General features: G+C 37.7%; 1 protein-coding gene and 1 non-coding gene across 2 annotated transcripts in view; one reads left to right on the forward strand and one right to left on the reverse strand.

Moving 5' to 3' along the window:
* SGPP1 (sphingosine-1-phosphate phosphatase 1) overlaps positions 1-27,444 on the forward strand; it is a 33,783-nt gene that overhangs the window by 784 nt on the left and 5,555 nt on the right. Inside the window, exon 2 of the mRNA XM_065872867.1 lies at positions 25,593-25,682. Coding sequence (XP_065728939.1) covers positions 25,593-25,682 — 90 coding nt within the window. The remainder of the gene's footprint in view (positions 1-25,592; positions 25,683-27,444) is intronic.
* LOC136119718 (small nucleolar RNA SNORA61) lies at positions 21,003-21,130 on the reverse strand. Its single transcript, XR_010655679.1, has one exon. It is a non-coding gene; the product is annotated as a small nucleolar RNA SNORA61 (small nucleolar RNA).

Here is a 27,444-nt window from a genome sequence, read left to right on the forward strand (position 1 = left end):
GTACCCGCAAACAGGCCCTTTTTAGCTTTTAAAAAAATAATGAAACGATGGGGGAAACCTTCAGACTTAGTCGTCAAACTCTATTTTAATAATAATACCTTTGTTGGAACCTAAAGTAAACACTATTCGTGGAGTAATACATTATCATCGGGCTTTGGTTGAGTTTCTAAGCGATTTTAATTCTTGTGATGCACAGAATATAATTATGGTTACTTAATGTAATGTCCTTATAATTAATAGTTGGGTGACTAAGATTCACCCGTTTTATATGGTGCCTTTCCCCAGACTGATTTCTGTTTCAGGCGTAGGTAAAGTCATTGGATTTATCCCGAGACAATGTTTATGAAACAAACATGGTCGTTCAGGCAATGAAGTAATGAATTTTAAATGAAAGCCACCCTTTGTGGAAGTTAATGGAGCACCGCCTGACTGCTCTTTTAAAGGGGTGTGGTTGCTAATTTGCTGATAGACACAGTTTAATTAGCTTTTGGATCACTGATCTGAACTATCACTTTGAGCTACAGTATTATTGTTGAATTAGCTTTACAAATGGTTTTAAAGTTATTCTTAAAATTAGGGTTCTTGGTCAGACTAGTGGGTTTGTAAAAATGGTAAATATGACAGCAAGATCAGCCTGACAGCTGGGGATGAGTTTTTAACAGTAAACTTTTATATTTTGCCTACTTCTTCTGGCCTCCCATTTTTCAGTTTTTCATGGTCTGTAAATGTTACTTAGATTTAAAAGCGAATTCTTTTTTATATAGAAGCAAAATTTATTCTTAGACTGATTTTTTATCTGTCTTTCTAAAATTCTTATTTTAAAAAGTATAGTTGGTTTACAATGTTGTGTTAGTTATCTGCCTTTTAAATTGTAAGGAGGTTTGTTCATTCTGCAGACCAGTCCCTTAATTTAAGAATAAAGTTAATAACTGTGAAGAATCTAAGGAATCAGTCTTCCTTGATTTTTTTCCCATTACAGCACAAAATCATTTCACACTGAGAAATACACATTCTGTATAAAACTCCATTATGGTAAGCTTACTTATCTCAGGCTTAATTTCAGTATAGATAAACCCTTGTCCTCATGGACATTTCTGTGCAGTGCATCTCTCTTACAGGAACATGGAAAGTATGTAATGTATATAGTAAGAATGGCAGAATTATGAGGGAAGAGTACCATGAACAGTTTTTTTTTTCCTGTTTAACCTAAGGAGATTCGCAGTAATATTCAGATTGTAAATTAGTGCTGCCTGTTTTGCATAATAGATAAATATCTCAAGTTTATTTAATCTAAATGCTTCAGAATTTAAGACTGTCATTGACTTATAATATTAACTGGTTAGCTAATAACGGTTCTCTTATTTTTATGAGATTTTCCAGATTCCATAATGATAGAGTATTTTGTAACTCCTCGTTGAGTAGCTATGTTGCAAGCTATTAATATTAGCAGTCCAAGAAAGAGAAAGTAGTTGTTGCTCATCATTCATTCAGAACACATGCTAACCGGAAGTCTGAAAACAGTACTGCTGGATTGTTTATGGGATGCAGCTATCAATATTTTAACACTTAAGGGTTATTTGAATTATCAGAATATGCTTACATTACAGTTTTTGAACAACCTAGTATATTTAATTCAAAGTTTGAGGAATTTATATACCATACAGTTTTAGAATTTGGGCTAGACAGGACTTTAAAAATCACCTAGTCTCAAACTGTCATTTTACAGATGTGGAAACTGACCAGTTACATTAGAATTAATCTTGGAAAATTGTTTCTTCTTTTACGTGTCCACTCTAAGTTTGAATAAACTTCCAAAATTTGAATGATTGTTTTTGGTTAGTTGGTTTTTTTTTTTTTTTTTTGCGGTACGCGGGCCTCCCACCGCTGCGGCCTCTCCCGTTGCGGAGCACAGGCTCCGGAAGCGCAGGCCCAGCGGCCATGGCCCACGGGCCCAGCCGCTCCGCGGCATGTGGGATCCCCCCGGACCAGGGCACGAACCCGTGTCCCCTGCATCGGCAGGGGGACCCCCAACCACTGCACCACCAGGGAAGCCCTGGTTAGTTGTTTTGAAAGAAAGACTCCCGTACGTGAAAGTTCTGTGTTTATGAATGTTTGGTTGTAATAATGCAGTACAAAAAACCAAAATGACTTTTTATATTTTTTACTTTTTAAAAAAATCCTTGTTTTGATTGAAAACAAAAGTACCTTCCTTTGCTTAAGGTGTTTTGGTCCTCTTCTCTGCCAATTAGTATTATAGTACTTAGGAGGCTTATATTTCCAGAGTGGGTAATGAAAAAAATATATATTGGAAAGTGGGATAAGAATTAAACAATGCAAGCCTAGTGTTTTTTTAATTAATAGCAGTTTTGGTTGACAGTTGTTTCCATCTGCTTGTGCTCCTACTGCTTATTCAGGACAGGTGTGTTTATTTCTAATGCCTAGGATGCTGAAACCTCTGGAAACTGAGTTATCTCACATGCTATCCCTTTGGCTTGAGACAACTACTTCACTCACTCCTCACTTCATGTTCTTAACTTGAAATCTGGACAAGATTCACTCACATGGAGCCTTTTAAATGAACCTTTTCTGTTTCATTATTCATTTGTTCTTAAAATGACAGTAAGCCAGAAAAATCACTTGGGGCTTCTGTAAAGTGCAGTTTCTGCACCTTACTCCCAGAGATTCTGATCCATTAGATAAGTGAGGGGTACTGCATTTTACTGAAATTCCCCAAATATTTTTGAGGAAAAAATGTACTTTCTTCAATCCCTTCAAAAATATCAAGGAGGTCTGATTCCTTAGATTCTTTTTTTTGTTTTAATTTTATTTATTTTTGGCTGCATTGGGTCTTCAGTGCTGTGCGTGGGCTTTCTCTAGTTGGAGCGAGCAGGGGCTACTCTTCGTGTGGTACACGGGCTTTCATTGCGGTGGCTTTTCTTGTTGTAGAGCACAGGCTCTAGGCGCCCAGGTTCAGTAGTTGTGGCACGTGGGTTCAGTAGTTGTGGCTCACGGGCTCTAGAGCACAGGCTCAGTAGTTGTGCCACATGGGTCTAGTTGCTCTGTGGCATGTGGGATCTTCCTGGACCAGGGATCGAACCTGTGTCCCCTGAACTGGCAGGCGGATTCCTAACCACTGCGCCACCAGGGAAGTCCCCTTAGATTCTTCATAGTTATTAACTTTTTTCTTAAATTAAGGGACTGGTCCGCAGAACGAACAAACCAACCTCCAGCCAGTAAAATCAACTCTTGATCCTTAGAATATATTTTATATTTCTACAACATTGCTGTCTCAGTTCTTTTGCAGTTCGATTCTTTGAATCTTTTAAAGATATGTTAATAATACAAAAAGGGAGATTGAAACAGTATGGCTCCAAACAATTATTTGATATGCTGGAAGAATTTTTTCCAGTAATGCAAGATAGAAAGTGTTATGGCATTTCTCCAGGTATTAAATAGCTTGATCCATTGGCCAAGATAATGATTATTGCTCTCATATTATTTGTTGGAATTTTTTGTAGTCTGAATTGGGAAAAAAATAAGAAGTAAGGGACATCAGATATTAAGAACATAGTCTTTTGAAGAATAATCTAAAATAAAGCACTCCTTTTGTATTTATGTCTGCATGTTCTTTCCAGAAATAAAAAGTCTTAATTTTTAAATAACATGACATATAATGAGTTCTAATTATATACTTAATTTAATAACATTAAGCAAGTTTTAGATGAATTTCATTTTTAAAAAATGAGTGACATCTCACTTTTTATAGGGTTACCTATAGGTAACCTATAGGTGCTACCTATAGGGTTACCATTCCCAACTAGGGCATATGCTTTCACTACTTTTAATAATAATAATAGTTATATTATTATCTTTATTAACATTTATTAAGGTCTTACTATGGGTCAGACATTGTTTGAAATGTTTATTACCTCATTTAGTCTGCTCTTAAAACATCCCAATGTTTGGTCCTACTATTAATACAAGTTTACAGATTAGGAAACTGACATGGAGGAAGGATAAATGACTTAGAGTAACATAGCTAGTGAGTCACAGGCTGTCTTTTTTTTTTTTTAATTAATTAATTTATTTTTGGCTGCATTGGGTCTTCGTTGCTGCACGCGGGCTTCTTCTAGTTGCAGCGAGCGGGGGCTGCTCTTCATTGTGGTGTGCGGGCTTCTCATTGCAGTGACTTCTCTTGTTGCGGAGCATGGGCTCTAGGCGTGCGGCAGTAGTTGTGGTGCGAGGGCTCAGTAGTTGTGGCTCCCGGTCTCTAAAGCGCAGACTCAGTAGTTGTGGCGCTCGGGCTTAGTTGTTCTGCGGCATGTGAGATCTTCCCAGACCAGGGCTCAAAGCCCTGTCCCCTGCATTGGCAGGCGGATTCTTAACCACTGCTCCACCAGGGAAGTCCCACAAGCTGTCTTTAAACTTACAGACACACTCCAGAGCTTACAGAGAAAACTCTTTTCATATCATACTTTGTGATTTTTAAATAATCTTTGCAATAATAAAATTTTTGAAATAGATATGTATGTTCTTAAAATATAAAAACAGCTTTTATATACATTGAGAAGATAATGTGTACATACATGTGCAATAATGATAAATATTTCTTTTAAACATTAAGTTGTTGACTGAAATCAAATGCTGATTTGATCATCTTTCCTTTCCTCTATCTTCCTAATATAAATAAAAAATTAAGCATAATGAAGTCTTTGGGGAAAAAAAGAACATAAGATATTCCATCATAATGTAGTTTATTGTAGATTAAAAAGGAAGATATCTGTGAGATCATGAAACAATAAAAGAAAGGCAAGACATAAGAGTTAGAAAAGTAGGTCACAAATGAGAGAGACCAGAAAAGGCTTCAAGAGCCAAAGAAACTTATCATTATAGTAATTCTTGGAAGAAACACAGTTTATTAAAAAATCAAATTGGTTCGCTACTTTATTTCTTTTTACCTAGTATGATACTTGTGTTTGAAATGCACATTTTCCTGATTTTATAAGTACTTATTATTAAATCTTCATTTTAAATTAATTTATTTGAACAGGTAATAGATTGTAGAAAATTCAATATTTACGTAAAAATATGAAGAGGAGAGTACAGTTTCTCTTCTTTTTCTGTTCCACAGCTATGAGAATCTCATTTCCAGAGGGATTCATTGTTAGAAGTTTCTTATTTAGTCTTATAGAGATAGTCTTTACTTTTGTAGGCATATATTTATATAGTTTATTTTTCATACAAATGGCAACATACCTTTCTGGACCTTGCTTTTTTAATGTAGAAATATATTTGGGAGATTTTCCTTTTCTTTTACCCCAAAATTAACGAATACTAATTTTGTGCTTGCGATTGTCTAAATGCCTTACATGACTTTTAATCTCCATAAAATCCCTTGAGTATTGTCACTGGTTTGCAGAAGAAACTGAGGCAGAGGGAAGATAAGTAACTAGCCCAAAATGACTCTGCAAGTACCTAACAGAGCCTGGATTCAGACCCAGGCAGTTCTGCTATGAAGTGACACCATACTACTGTTATATTGCCTCTCCGTATTAGCATTTTCCATGTTTTATACAGAGAGCTATCTGATTTTTTTCACATGTGCATGATGTTCCAGTATATTAACAGCGTAATTTATTTAAAAGTTGACTATTCCAGTACTGCCAATTCAAAGACTTTCTCTATTTTTTTTCCTATCAGATTGTTGGTATTTTACTAATTTTTAAAAACTATACCTCTTTGGTTTTCTTTTTTTTTCTTTAAGTCCTTGCTCTACCTTCAAATAATGTTACACCATTTCAAGTATAGCAACAGTATACTTCATTTTTCCCTTTTCCCAACTTTTTTTTTTTTTTTTGCGGTACACGGGCCTCTCACTGTTGTGGCCTCTCCCGTTGTGGACGCGCAGGCTCAGCGGCCATGGCTCACGGGCCCAGCCGCTCTGCGGCATGTGGGATCCTCCCGGACCGGGGCACGAACCTGCGTCCCCTGCATCGGCAGGCGGACTCTCAACCACTGCGCCACCAGGGAAGCCCTCCCTCCTTTGTATTATTGTTGTCGTACATTTTACATCTACATATGTTATAATACTCAGAATACATTATTATTTTTGTAGAGTGTTCCAGCATTATTTCTAGCAATATTTTTTTCTCCCTTCCCTCACATCATCCCCTTCTGGAACTTCAATCTCATGTATGTTAGATTTGTTTAACACTGGTCACTTGTAAATCACGAATGTGATGATGATGATGATGATGATTGCGGTGTTTCTGCTCTCTGTGCTTCATTTTGGATAGTTTCTATTGCTACAACTTCAAATTCACTGGTCTTCTGCAATGTCTAGTTTTCTGGTAAACTCATCAAGTAGAATGAGATATGATTTTAGATACTGTATATTTTATATCTGGAAGTTCCTATTGGGTCTTTGGTCTAGTGTACAATTAAATTGCTTGTCAGTTTAATCTTTTTAGGCTTGCTAGAGTGGGTCTAGAATAACCATAGTCTAGAGCTAATTTAGCCTCACTACTAAGGTGATAACCTTCCAAAGACTACCCAATTCCCTCAGCACTCTGCCTGGTGGGAAAGCAATTACAGGCCTGTGTAAGCTTTGGGAATTATTTGGCCTACTGCTTTCCAATAGAAAAGCCTGATGGATTTTCATCCCGTGTGTGCACAGGTTAGTTACTCAGCCAATGATTTGCAGAGACCCCCTCCACCACCACGGGGCTCTTTCTCTGTGTAGAGTCCTCTCTTGAAAATTATTGCTGCTTTGACCTCTGGGAACTCCTGTTTCTCTCCCCTCAACTCAGTGAGACTGTTGGACTTTGTTTTGCTTCCTCCTCCTGTGCTACAGCCTGGAGACTGCCTCTAGCAGCAAGCCAGGGCAGTCATAGGGCTCATCTCATTTGTTTTCCCTTTTCTCATGAATCACAGTCCTGTGCTATTTGTTTTCCAGTATCTGAAAACAGTTCTTTCATATAATTTGTCTAGTTTTCTGGTTGTTTACAGTGGAATAGCTTTTTTTTCTTTTACAACAGTTAATCGTTTATGGGCAGAAACAGAAATTCTCTTACCTCTACTTTTTTTTTTTTTTTTAACATACAACAGCTTACTGAGATGTAATTCATATACCATACAATTCATCCATTTAAAATATACAATTCAGTGGCTTTCAGTGTATTCATAGTATTGTACAACCATCACCACAATCAACTTTGGAACATTTTCATCATCCCCCAAAGGAACCCCATGCCCATAGCAGTTGTTCTCTATTTTCCCCCAATCCCTAGGCACCCCTAGGCAACCACTAATCCACTCTAGAGATTTGCCTACTATTGTCATCTCATGCAAATGGAAGCATACATATGTAGTCTATTGTGAATAGCTTCTTTCACTTAGCATAATGTGTTAAGATTCATCCATATTATAGCATGTATCAGTAATTCATCCCTTTTTATTGCAGAGTAATATTCCATTGGATGGATATACCACATTTTATTTATGCTTTCATCTGTCGTTGGACATTTGAGTTCACTTTTTAGTTATTCTGAATAGTGTTGCCATGGATATTTTTGCATAAGTTTTTGTGTGGACGTATTTTTTTTTCCTCTTGGGTTACTTACTAGCTTTTTTTTTCTTTTTTTGCGGTACGCGGGCCTCTCACTGCTGTGGCCTCTCCTGTTGCGGAGCACAGGCACTGGACACACAGGCTCAGCGGCCATGACTCATGGGTCCAGCCGCTCCGCGGCATGTGGGATCCTCCTAGACCGGGGCACGAACCTGTGTCCCCTGTATCGGCAGGCGGACTCTCAACCACTGTGCCACCAGGGAAGCCCACTTACTAGTTTTTGAAGCCTTTTATGTAGTGGTGAAATTTGCCTTTTGACTGTGGTGTGATTTGGAAGTATGTTTCCCTAATCATTACTTCTCTTCTGACTTTTTTTCCAAGGAGAAATTTTTCTTTTTATGTATCAATCTTTTATTTCATAGTTTTGCAATTTTGTGTAATATTAGGATGGCTTTCTACCATGGTTTCTTTTTTTTTTATTTAATTTATTTCTTCTTGGCTGTGTTGGGGCTTCGTTTCTGTGCGAGGGCTTTCTCTAGTTGTGGTGAGCGGGGGCCACTCTTCATCGCGGTGCGCGGGCCTCTCACTGTCGCGGCCTCTCTTGTTGCGGAGCACAGGCTCCGAAGCGCAGGCTCAGTAGTTGTGGCGCATGGGCTTAGCTGCTCCGCGGCATGTGGGATCTTCCCAGACCAGGGCTCGAACCCGTGTCCCCTGCATTGGCAGGCGGATTCTCAACCACTGTGCCACCAGGGAAGCCCCCTCTACCATGGTTTCTTATAGTACTTTTATGGTTTCATTTTTTATGCTTAAATTTTTGAATCATCTCTTGTTTTGAGAAAGGAATCCAACTTGGTATTTCCCAATGGCACCATTTATTGAATAATCTATTTTTCCCTACTGACTTGAACTGTCACTTTTATCATATATTAAGTATAGGTATATATTTGGGTCTATGTCCATAATTTGATTTAGAATTGATATATCTAATATTTTGTGCAAGTACTATACTATTACATTTATTGTAGTTTTATAAATATTTTTTCAGAATTCTTGCTGTTTTTATTTATCTGTCTTCATGTACTTTTGATTCTGTCTAGGTCTAAAAGAAAAATCCTTTTGTGGTTTTTTTTTTTAATTGGAAAGATAAAGTTGTCCTTTCACATTTAAGTTTTTCACCTTCAGTTGCCTTGTACGTGCTGTGAGGTATGGATCTGATGTAATGTTTTATATAAATAATTAACTGACCTTGTGCCATTTTTGAATAGTTTATCCTTTCTCCACTTATCTATAATGCCACTTATGTTACATATCAAGTTCCCATGTATGTATGGGTCTAATTCTGGGTTCTCTGTTTTGTTTCCCTGGCCTGTTTGTCTCTCTCCTTAGCAATATTATCACCTTTCTTAATTGGTATAGTTGCTTTAGAATAAGTCTTGGTATCTGTTTATGAAAGTTCTCTATCATATTCTTCAAGACTGTGTTGGCTATTTTTGAATATTTGTTTTCAATATACAGTTTAGAATCAGCCCTTTAATTTCCATGTAAAAATCTGTCTGGACTTTTACTGAAATTGCAATGAATTTATAAATTAATATGGAGAGAATTGATAGCCTGACAATTTTGAATTTTCTTATGTTTGAATATGGTAAATCTTATTTATTTATGTTTTCTTAAATGCATTTCATGAAGTTTTATAATTTTCTCCATATGGATCAAGCATATCTTTTGTTGGATTTATTTCTAGTTACTTTATTTATTTTTGTTACTGTTGTAAATGATATCTTGTTAAAATTCAAATATTCTAACTTTTTGTAGCTGGAATATAGAAATGCCCTTGGTTTTTATACATTGATTACATATAAACTTTGTTCAACTCGCCATTTAATAATTTGTAGGATAGTCTCATCTGTTCTCTATAGGGAAAATCATCTCAGCTGAGAATAATGACAAGTATATTTGTTCTGTTGTAGTTGTACACTTTTTTCCTTCTCATTGACTGAAAAGCTTTAATCAAGGTAATGACATTCAATTCCACAAATATGATCTCTTCACATTTCTAATAAGTAGTAGGCAATAACATAAGCCCTCCAGATATCAGAGTGACTAAAACAAATATGGTCTGTTTGCTCAAGGAGATTAGATTGGTGTTTTAGAAATACTCTTGTGTCTGTAGGATGGAAAATGGACTGGAGAGAAGCAAGACTGGAGGCAGGCAAGCCAGGCCTAGTAAGAGGTTACTCTGCCAGTGTAAGGGAGAGATGATGGGGACCTAGATCAGGAGACTGCAGACAGGCCTGCTGCCTGATTTTATATGACTTGTGAACTGTGAATGGTTTTCACATTTTTAAATAGTTGAATAAAGTCGAAAGAAGAATGATATTTTGTGACACGTGTACATTATATTATTCAAAAATTTAGGGGCTATACAGTAAAGCTTTATTGGAACACAGCCATGTTCATTCATTACATAATTGTCTGTGGTGCTTTTGTGCTACAGCAGCAGAGTTGTGTAATTGTGACCTTGATTGTATAGTCCACAAAGCCCAAGATAGTTACTTTCTGGCTCTTTACAGAAAAAGACTTTGCTGGCCCCTGACCTTTAGGTGGCAGTAGAGAGAAATGGTGAATTTGAGAGTTATTAGGAGGTAGACTGACAAGGCATGGTGATTAACTGGGTGTGGCTGTAAAGAGGAAAAAGTGGAATAAAGGATTATTCCCAAATTTCCAGATATTTGGAAAGGTGAGAAATATTAGTTTGATTTATAGAGATAGAAGATATTGAAATCAGGTCAGATTTGTGGAAAGGGGCAGGAGCGTGGAGGAGATGAGTTCTGTTTTAGATACGTTGAATTTGACGTGTCTGTAAGACAGCCATTTGCAACTATCTAGGAGGCAGCTGTATACATGAAAGAGACCTGGACAGGTTTGGTGTCAACAACATAGACGTGCAGAACAAAGTGATTAGAGTGGATGATATTGCCCTCAGTGAGGATACAGAGTAAGAAGAACAGAGGGTCTATAGGAAAAAAAAATTTAAAGACATCAATATTTAAGGAATGGATAGAGTAAAAAGAACCTGGACCAGAATCTGACAAGTAGCAGTTCGAGAGGTTAAGAGGATATCTTAGGGATTGTCTAACTAAGGCAGCGTGTGTGTGAGTATGAGTGTGTGTGTGTGAGTGTGTGTGTGTGTGTGTGTGTGTGTGTTGTGGGGGTGCAGTGTTCTAGTAACCCATTTGAACTAGCTTAAGCAAACAAACAAAGAAACCAAAAAATGTTATTTGAAGGCTAGAGGGGGGCTGTCTTGTGGAAGTCAAGGATAAGAAAGTGCTACCAGGTCTCATGAGGGATTGGAGCTAGGCTCTGGAATGCTATCAGAACTAAAGGCATGCCATCCATCTTTGTTTCTTGAGGTTGCATGGTCTCTCATTTCTGCTTCTTTCTTTTCTGTCTCTACTTTGGCATGTGTATGTCAGCCTCACCCCTAGTTCTATGTCATTTCCAATTTCAAGCATGTAACAGAGACTGACTGACTTTCTGACTTTATTACTATTAGGAAAAAGAATCTAATCGGCTCAGCCCAGCCAATGGATTTGCTTCCCTAGAGCCAAGTGTCTGATTCAGGGGCTGTGGTCAAGAGAGCAGGATCACACAGTATGAGCATGTCTCCAGGGCCACACTGCTGGGTCTAAGTGGGGATGTTTGCAGAAGAGAGGGATATAGATTGGACAGTATCATAAAAAGAATATACTATAAACTACAAGTGAAAGAAAGAGAGGGTATTCTGGAAAGGGAAAGTAGTTAATATTGTTAAATGCTACTAAGGATAAACAGGATAAGTACTGAACCTTATAGAAGGCTTGGAAAATACAAGAATAGGAAAAAGCTAGTGTTAACTTTATTTCCTTACAATTTTGAAATAATTGGGACCATATTGTATACGGACTTTATTCTTTTTTTATTTAATATAATGTGATGGTAAATTTTGAGTCATATTGGCTAGGCCACAGTACGCAGATTTTTGGTCAAACACTATTCTAGATGTTTCTGTGAGGATATTTTTAAAAGACACTAACATTTAACTCAGTAGATTTTGGATAAAGTAGATTACCTTCCATAATGTGGGTGGAGCTTTATCCAATCAGTTGAAGGCCTTAAGAGAAAAAAGACTGTCCTCCCCCAAGGAGGAAGGGATTCTGCCAGCAGACTGCCTTTGGACTTGAGCTACATCAAGTCTTCCCTGGGTCTCCAGGCTGCTTTCATACCCTGAAGATTTTGGATTTGCCAACCTCCATAATCCTTAAAATAAATCCAATAATAAAGCCAATTCTTTATAATAAATCTCTCAATATATATGTATACATATACATCCTATTGGTTCTTTTTCTCTAAAGAATTCTGACTAATACATTATGTCATAAATTTTCTATCAGTAAAAATTCCTAGAAAACATTATTAATGAATGAAATATTTTCATATTCCTGCAAAATACTTTTTATACTATAGGGTTGTCCTTACTGTTGATATTATTATCTTTATAAACAAGGAAACTGCATTGCAAAGAGACTATAAAACTAGCCCATGGTCCCACACCTGAAGAAGTAGGCACCTTTCAGAGAGTCTGCCGAGTTCCCAACCCTCTGAAGGTTCCCTCACCTATAGGGCTGCCATATTTTCTCTACGTGTTCTTGCCCATCAGGACCTGAGAAGAGTACTGTTTGGGCAGGTTCCTCAATGAAGAAGTAGTGAATTCAGAAAGCTTTATCTACCATGTGGACTGAAGAACAGAGAAACTAGTCTGCAGAAAAAGAAGAATGAAGTGGATATGTAAAGAGAAGAGATGGTCCTGTGACCGTCCAGTTTATAATTCCAGTTTCTTCTTGAAGCTTAGCCTCATTCTGCCCTAGGGTTCTGTGAGATGCTCTGTGTCTTTACAGATACATCTCTTTTTTTCCCTTCAAGATAATTTAATATGTTATTTACATTTTTAGAGTCCCAATAAATGCATGTAGTAAGTGGCTAGATCCAGGTCCGTGTAGCTCCAAAAACTGATATTTTATTTTATTTTTTTGGCTTTGCTGCATGGCTTATGGGATCTTAGTTCCCCAACCAGGGATTGAACCAGGCCCTCGACAGTGAAAGCGCCGAGTCCTAACCACTGGACTGCCAGGGAATTCCCCAAAACTTATATTTTAAGCACTACTTTATTATCAATAAATGTTGATTTATTCATTGTTGTATGGTATATATAATTTTATTATAAACATGTTTATGTATAATCCTTGCCCTCATTTCTATTTCTTTAGTGAAGAATTCTAGGAGAGAGGTTACTAATTCAATGTATATGAACATTTATAGCTCATTATGTATTGACAAAATGCTTTCCAGAAAGGTTGCCTCAATTTTTACTCCACTAGCAGTGTATGAGAACAATGCAAGATATATCATTAATGTGTTCTTCCTGTCCTTTGTTGTTCATATAAACACTGTCCATTCCTCAAATGGAAAATATAATTTTTTTTCTTGGTGCTTGCCTTTGTCCCATGTTTAAGTTACTTAAAAATTTTTGACTTCTACTAAGAACAGTCTTTGTAACTGCTTTTTTTTTTAATTTAATTTAATTTTTTTTTTTTTTTGGCTGCTTTGGGTCTTTGTTGCTGCGCGCGGACTCCCCCTAGCTGCGGCGAGTGGGGGCTACTCTTCGTTGTGGTGCGCGGGCTTCTCATTGCGGTGGCTTCTCTTGTTGTGTAGCACGGGCTCTAGGCGCGTGGGCCTCAGCAGTTGTGGCTCGCAGGCTCAGTAGTTGTGGCTCACAGGCTCTAGAGCGCAGGCTCAGTAGTTGTGGCGCACGGGCTTAGTTGCTCCGTGGCATGTGGGAATCTTCCCAGACCAGGGTTCGAACCTGTGTCCCCTGCATTGGCAGGCGGATTCTTTTTTTTTTTTTTTTTGCGGTACGCGGGCCTCTCACTGTTGTAGCCTCTCCCATTGCGGAGCACAGGCTCCGGACGCGCAGGCCCAGCGGCCGTGGCTCACGGGCCTAGCCGCTCCGCGGCATGTGGGATCTTCCCGGAAAGGGGCAAGCAGACTCTCAACCACTGCGCCACCAGGGAAGCCCGGCAGGCGGATTCTTAACCAGTGTGCCAGCAGGGCAGCCCTATAACTGCTTTAATTGTAAGTAATTTTATTAACTTACTGACTAAAGTGAGTGTGAATGGAAAATGTCCTAATATAAAACATAATTCCAATTATGAGTGATAAATAGTTAAGGAAAGCATATCAGTAAGAGTAAAAACATTTGGTAGAATAACTGAGGGAAATGTTTAGATAAGTGTTCTGTGATAGGATTTGCAATGAAAAGATTAGATAGTGGCATGAAATTAAAAACATCTAGGAGGTCATATAATCTGTTTTGGGTTTGGTAATTTTTTATTGATTTGAAAATAGGAAGGATTTGTACATTTTTCTTTCATCTTTTTGCTGTTGTTGTTGTCATTTTGCTTTTTTCTTTGGCCGCCCAGCTTGCAGGATCCCCAACCAGGGATCGAACCCACAGTCTCAGCAGTGAAAGTGAGGAGTCGTAACCACTAGACTGCCAGGGAATTCCCTCTTTCATCCTTTTTGATAAGATCTAAAGACTTAAGTAAAAACACTCTTTTTAGAGGAAATAACATAAATTCAGCAGATAAAGCTCAATATTCTCTAAGAAAAAGAAAATAGAAGCTAGGAACCCTTACCAAACTCAAAATTATAACCTATTTGTGTAGTGATAAAAGTGTAAAGTAATAAGCATGGTAAATTGGAAAAATCATCAGAATAGGCCACTAGAATATAATACTAAATGTTATTTAGCATTGCTGGGTCTTTCTTATTTTGTAAAGAGAGGGGAGAGGAATTAGTGTAAGATCCTTTGTACTTGCAATTAAGTGAAGTTTGTACCTAGCCTCCATTCTAAGAAAAACTAAGTAAAATGTATCTGTGGTATTTTTGATCCTAGGGATACAAGGAATTAAACAAAGAATACATTTTATACAGTTTATTATAGTGGTTAAGAGCTCAGACTTGGGAATCAGACCTCCAGTGTTTGAATCTCATCTCTGTAACTTAATACCTGTTTGATTTGGGGCCTCTCTCTGCCTGTGTCATTTAAATTAGAACACCTACCCCTTAGGGTTGTTCTGATGATTAAATGAGCTAATATCTGTAAAGCTCTTAGAATAGTGCCTGGTACATGGTAAATTGTACGTTAAATTATTTAATCTATTAACATCTCAGTAGAAAACAAACCCACACACATTTCTTCTAACATCTGCCTAGAATTGAATTTGGGGTATAAAAAAATCCAGTTTGAGTTTTCTATTGCAATGCCTTTTGCATTTTGAAAATTGCTGTACTTAATTGCCTTTATTCCACTTACTCTCCCAAGTGCTGAGGCAGCTCCAGAAGAGCTGTTGTCATCCCAGACTAGATTTGCTCCCAACCCTAGAGATTTGAATTAGGAATTAAAAAAAAAAAAAATCTCTACAGAATCTGTACTAGACACTGGAGAGATTTTCTGGGACCTTGTGAGCAAATAAGCTATATTATCCAAGAGACAATTAGATTAAAAATGATTTGACAGGTTACAATCATAATGAATTAATGAAGTGGATACTGCCTGGAAGAGGGGATTTACTAAATTTCTTTTGTTTCTACTCTGGTTTCTGCGGAGGGAATTAAGAATTTGTTGTTCACCTTAACTATCTGGAGAGCTGTGAGCTTGAGCTTCCTTTAGCAGCTCTAAAATGATGCAATCTATATAATATTACATGTAGCCCTTATCTTTTTTCCTCACAAATCCCTTCCCTATAATAGGAATTGGGAAATGGACTTATTTTGTTAACATAAGGTCACATCAACTAGTTTGCTAATAAATAGTATTTCCTTATTGTGGTTTGTAATATAAAAGATATTTAAAATTATAATTAAGTTCTATTGATGAGTTCTTTTGCTAAATTGTGATATAAAAGTTTGACAGTGAAACAGTAACTAAGATGACAACAAATGTGTATAGGTCAAAACAGTAGATTGAGCTGAAAATGTTTTAGTACACATTTTTATTAATATGTACATTAAATGACTGTATATGGGTCAGATTTTCTTTTACCTATTTGAACCGACATATTACTCTACATTAGTCTACTGGTGTGGAAAGTACCATGAAGGAAAACATGCTATTTTGATTAAATTTTTTTGATTATTTATTTTTGCTTTTAGTGTAGAAAATATAGTTCATATTGTGTTGTTGAATGAAGTGGCTTTTATATTTCTATGCAACTTGAGTTACTTTATTTTAGAAAGTGTATATTACTTTTAAAAGCTTAAGCTACAGAATCCTTACCTAATAATGTTTATTCTAAAACAAGTATTGGAAGTTCCCTTTCCTAGTTTACTCAACAGGATTTTCAGATTGCAGTTTATCATGGTGAATTCCAGAGATGCTCTTAGAACTAAAGTTTAACATAGCCCAGGTTTGAGGCCAGGAATTGAATGATACCATGGCTTTTGACCCCAAGTTATCTTGAATGAGTTACTGTAAGACTGATGTTCTTAGTGGCTAAAGGCTTACGTTTACTTCATTCAACAAGTATTTATTGACTGCCTACTATATGCAGACACTAGACAATAATTAAAATAAATACTATTATTTTAAGTACATATAAGCATTTGTAATATATATGTACATATAGAATATACATAAAATATATCCTAATGCATAAATATATCCTGTCAAAGATAAAGGTGTTTAATTTCTTTTATTAATATTTTGTAGTTTTCAGTTTAATTTCTTTTATTAATGTTTTGTAGTTTTCAGTATACCATTCTTTTATTTATCTGGCTAAATTTGTTCCTACGTATTTTATTCTTTTGGGTGCTATTGTAAATTGAATTGTTTTCTTAATTTCCTTTTCACATTACTCATCACTGGTGTATAGAAACAAAACTTTTTTGTGTGCATTGATCCTGTACCCTGCAACTTTCTGAATTCATTTCTTAACTCTAGTAGTTTTTTGTGGATTCTTTGGGATTTTCTGTTTTTAACATCATGTCATCTGTGAATAGAGATAGTTTTACTTCCTAATTTAGATGTGTTTTATTTCTTTTCCTTGCCTAATTGCTCTGGCTAGAACTTACAATACAGTGTTAGATAGCAATGGTGAGAGGTAGACATCCTTGTCTTGTTCCTAATCTTGGCAGGCAGGGTGGGAGGGACCTTTCAGTCTTTCAACCATTGAACGTAATAGTATCTGTAGATATTTCAAAAATGCCCTTTATCACGTTAAGGAAGTTCCCTTCTCTTCCAAGGTTTTGAGAGCTTTTATTAAGAAGGAGTGCTGGATTTTGTCAAATGCTTTTTCTGCACCAATTGAGATGATCATGTGTTTTTTTTGTTTTGTTTTGTTTTGTTTTTGCGGTAAGAGGGCCTCTCACTGTTGTGGCCTCTCCCTTTGCGGAACACAGGCTCTGGAGGCGCAGGTTCAGCGGCCATGGCTCACGGGCCCAGCCGCTCTGGGACATGTGGGATCCTCATGGACTGGGGCACAAACCCGTGTCCCCTGCATCGGCAGGCGGACTCCCAACCACTGCGCCACCAGGGAAGCCCATGATTTTTGTTTTGTTTTTACTTCATTCTATTAATGTGGTGTATTACATTGATTGATTTTTCTTTGTTGAGCCACCCTTGTATTTCTGGGATAAATACCACTTGATCGTGGTGTATAATACTTTTAACGTGCTGTTGGATTTTGTTTGCTAATACTTTGTAGAAGATTTTTGCATTAGTATTCACAAGGGATATTGGCCTGTAGTTTTCTTGTGATGTCTTTGTCTGGTTTTGATATCAGGGTAATAACGGCCTTACAGAATGAGTTAGGAAGTGTTCCCTCTGCTTCCGTTTTTTGGAAGAGCTTGGGAAATACTGACATTAAATCTTCCTTAAATGTTTGGTGGAATTCACCAGTGAAGCTGTCTGGACTCAGGTTTTTCTTTGGAGGTTTTTTTTTTTTTTACATCTTTATTGGAGTATAATTGCTTTACAATGGTGTGTTAGTTTCTGCTTCATAACAAAGTGAATCAGTTATACATATACATATGTTCCCATATCTCTTCCCTCTTGCCTCTCCCTCCCTCCCACCCCTCTAGGTGGTCACAAAGCACCAAGCTGATCTCCTGTGCTATGCGGCTGCTTCCCACTAGCTATCTATTTTACGTTTGGTAGTGTATATATGTCCATGCCACTCTCTCACTTTGTCACAGCTTACCCTTACCCCTCCCCATATTCTCAAGTCCATTCTCTAGTACTTTGGAGGTTTTTGATTACTTACTCACTTTCTTTACTTGTAAGTCTGTTCAGACTATATTTCTTCTTGAGTCAGTTTTGGTAATTTGTGTTTTTCCAGGAATTTGTGTATTTCATCTAGGTTATCTAATTTGTTAGCATATAATTGTTCATAGTTTTCTCTTATAATCCTTTTTTAAAAAAATAAATTTATTTATTTATTTTTGGCTGTGTTGGGTCTTCGTTGCTACGTGCAGGCTTTCTCTAGTTACAGCGAGCGGGGGCTACTCTTCATTGCGGTGCGCGGCCTTCTCATTGCGGTGGCTTCTCTTGTTGTGGAGCACAGGCTCTAGGTGTGAGGGCTTCAATAGTTGTTGCACGTGGGTTCAGTAGTTGTGGCTTGCGGGCTCTAGAGCGCAAGCTCAGTAGTTGTAGCAAAAGGGCTTAGTTGCTCTGCAGCATGTGGGATCTTCCTGGACCAGGGCCTGAACCTGTGTCCCCTGCACTGGCAGGCAGATTCTTAACCACTGCACCACCAGGGAAGTCCGTCTTATAATCCTTTTTATTTCTGTAAGATCAATAGTAATGTTTCCACTTTCATTTCTGATTTTAGTTATTTGCATCCTCTTCTTTTTTTTTTTTTTTTGTCAGCCAGGATGTAGATTTATTAGTCTTGTTGTTCTTTTTTTTTTTTTTTTTTTTTTTGCAGTACGCGGGCCTCTCACTGTTGTGGCCTCTCCCATTGCGGAGTACAGGCTCCGGATGCGCAGGCTCAGCGGCCATGGCTCACGGGCCCAGCCGCTCCGCGGCATGTGGGATCTTCCCGGACCAGGGCACGAACCTGTGTCCCCTGCATCGGCAGGCGGACTCTCAACCACTGTGCCACCAGGGAAGCCCTTGTTGTTCTTTTTAAAGAAATAACTTTTAGTTGTGTTGCTTCTCTTGTTTTTCTATTCTGTATTTCATTTTTCTCCACTCTTATCATTTTATTATTTCCCTCAGTTGCTAGCTTTGCATTTAGTTTGCTCTTCTTTTTCTAGTCCTCAAGGTACAGAGTTGTGACTGATTTCTTTCTTTTTAATGTAGGGCTCCACTGTTATACACTTCCCTCTGAGTGCTGCTTTTATTGTATTACATGATTTTTATTATGATGTGTTTTGTTTTTACTTGTCTCTATTTTATAACTTCCCTGTGATTTTATCTTTGGCCTATGGTTATTTAAGGGTAGTTTAATTTCAGGACCTCCCTGGTGGTCCAGTGGTTAAGAATCTGTCTTCTGGGCTTCCCTGGTGGTGCAGTGGTTGAGAATCTGCCTGCTGATGCAGGGGACATGGGTTCACGCCCTGGTCTCATGCCCTGGTCCGGGAAGATCCCACATGCCGCGGAGCAGCTAGGCCCGTGAGCCATGGGCGCTGAGCCTGCGTGTCTGGAGCCTGTGCTCTGCAACGGGAGAGGCCACAACAGTGAGAGGCCCGCGTACCGCAAAAAAAAAAAAAGAATCTGTCTTCTGATGCAGGGTACACGGATTCGATCCCTGGTCAGGGAACTAAGATCCCACATGCCACGGGGCAGCTAAGCCTGCACCGCAACTACTGAGCCCTTCCGCTCTAGAGCCTGCAGTCCACCACTAAAGAGAAGCCTGTGGGCTGCAACTAGAGAAGCCCCCGCACCGCAAGGAAGAGCCCTCGACTTGCAACGCGTGCTGCAACTAAGACCCAACACAGCCAAACAACAATTAAAAAAAAAAAAGAGTAGTTTAATTTCTACATACAGTTGATCCTCATTTTTCATGCATTGCTTGTTTGTAAGTTTACCTACTCAGTAGAATTTGTCGCTTGAGAATCAGTACATTCAGACCTGTGTAGAGTGGTGAAAAATTTGAGTCATCTGGTATACATGTTCCCAGCCAAGGCTGAGCAAGGCAATAAACTGCTTTCTTGTTTCAGCTGTTATACTGTAAACAAGAGTCCTTTTTGCAGTCTGTTCAGTACCACATTTGTAATGTCTTTGTGCTTTTTTTTGATGGCTTTGCTGTTTAAAGTGGTCCCCAAGCTGCAGTGCTGTTTAGTGTTCCTACATACAAGAAGGCTGTGATATGCTTTACAAAGGAAATATACGTGTGTGAAGTAAGATTCATTCAGGCACCAGTTATAGTTCTTTTGGCCATGGTTCACTATTAATGCATCAACAATGTAGTACATCCAGAAAATGGAAGAGGAAATTCACTGATGTGTATGTAAGGCTACTCTGGAAATGCTGAAGTAGTAGTATCTGTAGTGTCTGATGAAGCTATGGAAAAGATGGAAAAGTGGCTGACTTTGTGGATTCATGAGATGATAACCAATTAAAAAAAAGAAAGCATAGTGGACAGCATCGTTATAAAGCTGAAAGTCAATGAAATCATGTTACCCAGAGTAAGGAAAATATTAAATTCTTCTCTTGTAGTACTGACTGGCCTGCACATTTCAAAAGACTATACAGCATGAAAAATGTTAAACTTGCAATAATCCTGAGTCAAGATCAAGAGGCTGTGGGAGAATCTTTAGGTTGTCTGCTAAGTGTTATTTAGGAAAAAGGCTATGTGGAAAAGCAGGTTTTCAATGCTGACGAGACTGGCTTATAGAACTATTTCTCCAATTCTGTCAGTGTTTGCTTCAGTTATTTTTGGGCTTTGTTTGGTGCAAATGTGTTTACAATCATTATATCTTCTTAATGAATTGATCCTCTTATCAATACATATTGTCCTTTGTCTTTGGTAACAATTTTTGACCTGAAGTCTGTTTTGTCTGATTTTAGTAGTGCCACATAGTTCTCTCTTTTGGTTACTATTTGCATGAAATATGTTTTTCCATTTGTTCACATTCAACCTATTTGTGTCTTTGGATCCAAAGTGAGTCTCTTTAGGCAGCATACAGTTGCATCGTGTTTTCTTATCCATTCTACCAATCTCTGCCTTTCATTGGAGAGTTTAAACCATTTCCATCTAAAGTAATTACTGATAAGGAATGACTTTTGACATTTTGCTATTTGTTTTCTGTATGTCTTTTACTTCTAATTTCCTACATTACTGTTTCTTTTGTGTTTGAGTTTTTTATAGTGTACCTTTTTTTTTTTTTTTAACCTTGTTTTAAACTAGCCCACATGCTATATATAGCAGACGCTATGAGCACAGCTTCAGGACTACTGTTCCTCCTTTTACGACCACTGAGACCAGGGTTCAAATCCAATGGGAAAGGGAACTGGAGGGTTATGGCATACCATTTTGATTCCCTTCTTATTTCCTTTTGTGTATATTTTTTAGATACTTTCTTTGTGGTTACCATGGGGATTACAATTAATAACTAGATATATTTTGAAGGTATAACTGACACTTTTAATGGATTGGATGATGGGTGTGAATGAGGAAGTCAAGGTTAACAACAAGGTATTTGTTGTTTTTTGATGAATGGAACAGTGGAGAAGTCATTTGTTAGGAAGGAGATAACCATAGGAATTTAAGCTGGTCAGATGTGGAGACGGCAGAGAAATCAGGAGTTCAGATTTAGTCATGTTACATTTGAGATGCCTGTTAGACATTGATCACGTAGGCAGTTGGATAATAAAAGTCTGAGATTCAGGAGACGTGTCCTGGCTAGAGATGGAAATTTGAGTCATGAACATATGGATTGTATATAAATCCTTGGGACTGGATGAGATCACTAAGGGAGTGAGTGTAGATTGGGAAATGGGCACACTAATACTAAAGAGTTGTGAATAAAGGGGAGAACTAACAAAAATGACTGAAAAGGAGTGGTCTATGTATATTTTATATATTTGTAATAGATTCTGTCATTTCTTAGGAAAGGATAATTCCACATAAATCTGTTTTTTTTCCAGCAATATCTAAATGAGGACAGTGGTCCTAAATATTAGTGGTCCTAAATTTTAGAGACAGTTTAACATAAAATAAAAAGGTAGTTATAATTTGGATATTCTTAAATATAAAATAAGTGTGCCAGATGAATTGGTTATTATGCATAATCTTCCTCCCCCAACATGATCCCACTTGAGGAATATTACTTTATCTAGTTTTTCTAGGTGGTTTTACTTTTTTTTTTTTTTGGCGGTACGCGGGCCTCTCACAGTTGTAGCCTCTCCCGTTGCAGAGCACAGGCTCTGGATGCGCAGGCTCAGCGGCCGCGGCTCACGGGCCTAGCCACTTTGCGGTATGTGAGATCTCCCTGGACCGGGGCGCGAACCCGTGTCCCCTGCATCGGCAGGCAGACTCTCCACCACTGCGCCACCAGGGAAGTCCAGTTTTACTTTTTATAGTCATTAAAATCTGTGATCTTTTTTATCTGCTTAAAAGATTGCTTGATAAAATACTTCTTTGCTTTGATACTGTAATTATACTGAATTCTGTTCTGTGGGGAGCGAATGTGAAAGTTATGTAGTAAGAACTGAATCAGGTCTTCCCCCAAATGTGTTTCTTTCCACAAAAAAAATCTAGGGAAAATATTGTGAAGGTAGAGACTAATTGCTTAAAAAAAATCAAACATCAATAAAAAAAAATGACTTGTTCTTTTCCCAAGTAGTCATCTTACCCCAGTGAGATCTAAAGGTGCTCTGGAATAGGGGAAAAGCTTCCGCATCTAGCTTGTTTGTATTCCTAACTCTCCCATTTAAACACCTTGGAGTTAGTAAACCTGAATAAAGGTGGATTAAGTTAAATTCAGTTAACTTAAAATGCTTCTTTTTGCCTACCTTCAGTCCTAGCTTTTGAGACTTAATAAATGAATTTTTCCTCTATTGTGTAAGAGAATTCCCACCAATAACTTTGTACTTTTTTACTTCCTTATGGGGTCTGAGTGAAAAAAGAGAAAGAAGAAAGACGCATAGGAGACTTTTTTGGTGGTGGTGGTAGTTTTTACTTCTTTGCCTCTCCCTTGCTATTAACAGTTAAAAAAAAATTAACAGAAAAATTGAAAATACCTGAGTGCCTGCTACAGAGACAAAAGCCACTGTTATCATCTCTCACCTAGATTGTAATAGCAGCCTCCTAACTGGTCTTCCTGCTTCCACCCTTGCTCCCTTATTGTCTAATCCCATGACACTGCTCTGCTCAAAACCCTGCAATGGCTCCCCATTTGATTCCCCACAAAATCAGATTTCTTACGGAGGGCTCTCAGGCTCTGGTTGTCATGACCTCTCTCACCTCTCCTCCTACCTGCTCTCTCTGTTCCAGCCACACTAGCTTCCTTGCCAGTTGCATTTCCTCATTAAAGACTTTGCTCTACCTGATCCCACTCCCTCATATATGTTCTTTCCTCAGATACCTGGTTGGCTAATTCTCTGACTTCCATCCAGTCTTGCCTTAAATCTCAGCTTGTCAATATAAAGCCTACACTGACTATCTTTTAATACTTTAACCTGCCCCACTCACACTCCCATACTCCTCATCCTATTTCTGTTACAGTTTTCATTATGATAGGTGTGGTTATGCTCTGGTAATGACTTAACCCTGAAAACAGCTTAACAACAAAAGCTTATTTCTCATTTGTGTTTCATATCCATTATGGGTTAGCAAACGACTCTGTTCCACTTAGAACCTTAGGGACCCAGGCTGATGGAAGTTTGCCCATCTTGTGATGCATCTCAACATGCAGCTTCCAGCGTCCCATCTGTAGGGAAGAGAGAGTTCATAGAATGATTGAAAGGGGCAGAAGTCACCTTTTTCCCAGTTCATTGTCAGAACCAGTCACATGGCCCCAATCTAACTGCAAAAGGAGCACAAGGAATATTTGGTGAAGATTACTGTTTCAACACCTGTTCTCTTTTTATTTCTCCATAGTACTTATCATATTTTATTGTATAATTTGTATATTTTATATAAAATGTCATTTATATATTTACATATTGTATAATTTGCATATTTTGTTTTTATTATTTAGTGCGTTTCCTCAGCAAGAATTTAAAACTTACTCTCCTAGAAAACCTCACTACTTACAGCTTCTTGGACACAAGCATTTCTTCATTTGCTCCTGCTGTTTGTAATGTCCTCTATCTTTTTTGCCCTGTGCTCCTTTTTCCTCTAAAGAGTAAATCCGACTTATCTTTTGGGACAATTTGAATCTTAATCTGGGAGACTCAACTAACATCCTTAAACTAAGTTAAAGGCCCATCCCTTAGACTCCCTCTGAATTTTTATTATACTCCTATCATAGCCCTTAACCTCCTTATAGGGTTACATGTCTGTCTGCCCCATTAACCAAGTTCCTCATGCACATGGAAGAATGTCTGGAGAAATACATGGGGCCTAGAAAAGAAACTGTGAGGATCCGAATAAGGACAGTATAAGTAGGGTGAAGAGATGACAGAATCAAGAAATATTTAGAAAGTAAAATCAGCAAGACTTGCTTATTGGTTGAATATGAGGGATAAGGGAGAAATCAAGGATAATTCATACTTCTCATTTAGATTATGATACTTCCAAGTGAAATAGGGAATATGAGAGGAGGAACAAGTCTAAGTGGTGGGATGATGAGTTGGGTTTGAGGTATAGTATGTTTAACTCCATAAGGATCTCAAGATGGAGATATGTGCAGGGGTTGGCTAAATGGTTCTTAATCCAAGGACATGGATAGGTGTTCAGCATGCTAAGCAGTAGTTAAAAGATAAGAAAAGGTGAGACTGCCAATAACTACTAAGGGCAGAACCCTTAGTTAAACTAACGTTTAAGGAACAATTAGAGGAATCCATGCTCTTGTGCAGAAAACACAGAAAAAAATAGGTGGTGAAAGGGGAACCACGAGAGTGTGGTGCTGTAGAAATCAGGGTATTTAGACTTTCAGGAAGAAATATGTGGGCCATGTTAAAAGCAGTAGAGAAGTCAAATCAAAACAACTGTGTACTAAATCTTGACCACTCTTCTTGCAACGTTACTTAACTCTTTCAACTCCACTTCTCATTGAACCACCTTGAATTCTTATTGAATTGAACTATCTCGGCTTCAATTTCATTGAGAAATTTGAAGTTATCAGGCACACGCCCATCCATCAATCATTTCCTCCTTCTGTTTAATATCAGGAGCTTCAAAGCCAAGTCTGATACCAGTGCCATTAATACTAAGAGTTGTCTACATTTTAAGTTTTTTCCCAATTTATGGCTTTCTGCTCCGAGTATCCCACCACAATTTTTTGCAATAAGGTTGCCATTTGAAATTTTAGTGGAGGGGCAAAAATGGACAACAAATTACGTGATGCTGAATATCAAAAGGAAGATGTGGAAATGGCAAATAGCAGTCAGTCACTGATGGAAGTGAGAGGGAGATAATGCCTCCTCCCCAAGGGAGCAATGATATTCACCTGGACCAGATTCAGGTGTTATTCCAGAGGCACTTTCATTTTGGAGCTACAGTAAAAGTATGTCTCTTACTTGTTTTTCTTCTGTAGCATACCAGTGATTGAATCTTTACTGTAGAAGCAAAAATGAGCCAGTTCCCACAACGAAGATTGTAGAAGCATTCCATTTGATTCATTTGTTCATTCATGTAAAAGTATTTCCTGAATGTTTGCTATGTGCCATGCTTATGGTTAGGTGCTGGGAATACAACGGAGAGTAAAAACCACATAGTTCTTGTTCTCCTGGAGTTTTGTAGTATAGTGATTTTTTATTTGCTTGTTTATATTTAACCTAATTTATTTAACTAATTTTACTTTTTTTTCCCTTTAGTATCCTCTTATATATGGACTGATTCTTATTCCCTGCTGGTGTTCTCTAGTTTGCCTAAGTAGAATTTACATGGGCATGCACTCCATTCTGGTAAGGAAAACATTGTGTTCATAGAGCTTTATTTTTTTCTGAAATCGACAGGCAATTGTATAATTTTTACTCATTTTCAAACTTACTGGAAACCTAAATGAGAAAATATAGTTACTGTAAATCTTCTTTGTTTTGCAAAAATAGAAACAGGATGCTTTGTAAAGTTTTAATGTAGTTATCACGTATTTCATACAAACAGTTCCCACAATAACCAAGTATTATACTCAGGATAACATTTCTCCCTCCTTCCATTTTCACTTTTCTTTTCTTTCTCATTCTCTTCTATGCCTTTCCTACCACTGAGTCAAAACCAACAATGTAAATACAGACACCAAGGAGCTCTACTTAAAAGTGAGGACCCAGTGACTAGAAGCTAAATGAACTTAAAACTGTCCTGGTGCCACTTGTATTTGAATATTAAACTCTAGTTTTCTTCTCTTTCCTGACAGTATTTTAGGGCTTACATCAGATATTTTATTTTGAGAATGCAATTCAGTTTCAAAAGCAGCAGCACAGAGACCCTGTACTCTTTCAGCCAGCCACGCCTACTCACTTCCCTTCCCCTCCATCCCATTGACATTTCCTAGTTCTGGCCTGTACCATCTCTTAACCAGATTACTGCAGCAGCTTCTTAATTAGCAGCCCTACTTCCAATAAGATACTGCTCCGTACAGTGTTTAGCCTCCTGTTGTAGTTTACTGTCCAAAACACAAGTATGATGCCGTACTGAATGACTTATGTTTCCTCAAATGCAAAGGGTGTTTCATATCCCAATACCATTAGGAATGCCTTAACCGCCACACGGTATGCCCTTTCCCTTTTCTTTGCCTAACGGACTATCCTCTCCTGTTCTTCACGACACACAAAAAAACATTATCTCCTAAAGCCTCATTACCTTCCCCATCTTTCCTTTCTCAAGACTGGTTAGATAGCCTTTCTCCCAGAGCGTATTGAACATAATTCTGGCATAGCACTTATGCTAAATTGCTATTGCTTTTTTCTTTATCTTTCATCCCCTCTAGATAATAAGCAACATGAGAAAAGTAACTCTCTATCCCTTGCATTCAGTGTGGTGTCTCTTACGACACTCTGTGAATGTATTATGTATTATCTTGTAGATAAAGGATCAGAAGAAAGATGGAGAGATAGAAATGAATTCATGGAATCCAAAAGTTTATAATAGGTTATATAAAATTTTTCTTGTCCTTAACAAGTTCACATTTTTAGACTTTTCTACTCATAAAAGTGTCTCATTAGCTTATTTCGTAGCTGTAGAAGTATTGGGTTTCTACTTCTTCCTCAGATTGCTTGCTTCCAGCAGCTGCCCCTTCACTAGTAAATTTCCAGAAGTGCCAAATGCTATGTTAAGAAGCAAGCTATTTGTGTTTTATTTTTTATAATTATTTATATTAATGCAAATTATGAATTGGCATATAATTCTGTCTTTGACTAATCTCTACCAGTTTTATAATAGACTAAGTATCACATTTTTATATCAAATCTAATATTAGTCACAAGAAAATGTTTTCCATCTCTGTGCCATGTTACAGTTATTCCCTTCCACTACCAGTTAGCAATATTGCACCTAAAAAACTAACAAAAGGTTATGCATCTATGAATGATAATATTATCCCTAGATTCATTATCATCATAAAAGAGGAATAAGAATCTTAATATATTGAATATGTAATCTCAACCATGCTGTTCTTAAAAAAAAGGAAATGTATAGTGAATTAATTAAATATTCAAGCTGAGTTCAGTT

The sequence above is a fragment of the Phocoena phocoena genome, chromosome 2, assembly GCF_963924675.1.
Source record: "Phocoena phocoena chromosome 2, mPhoPho1.1, whole genome shotgun sequence".
Lineage (NCBI taxonomy): Eukaryota > Metazoa > Chordata > Mammalia > Artiodactyla > Phocoenidae > Phocoena > Phocoena phocoena.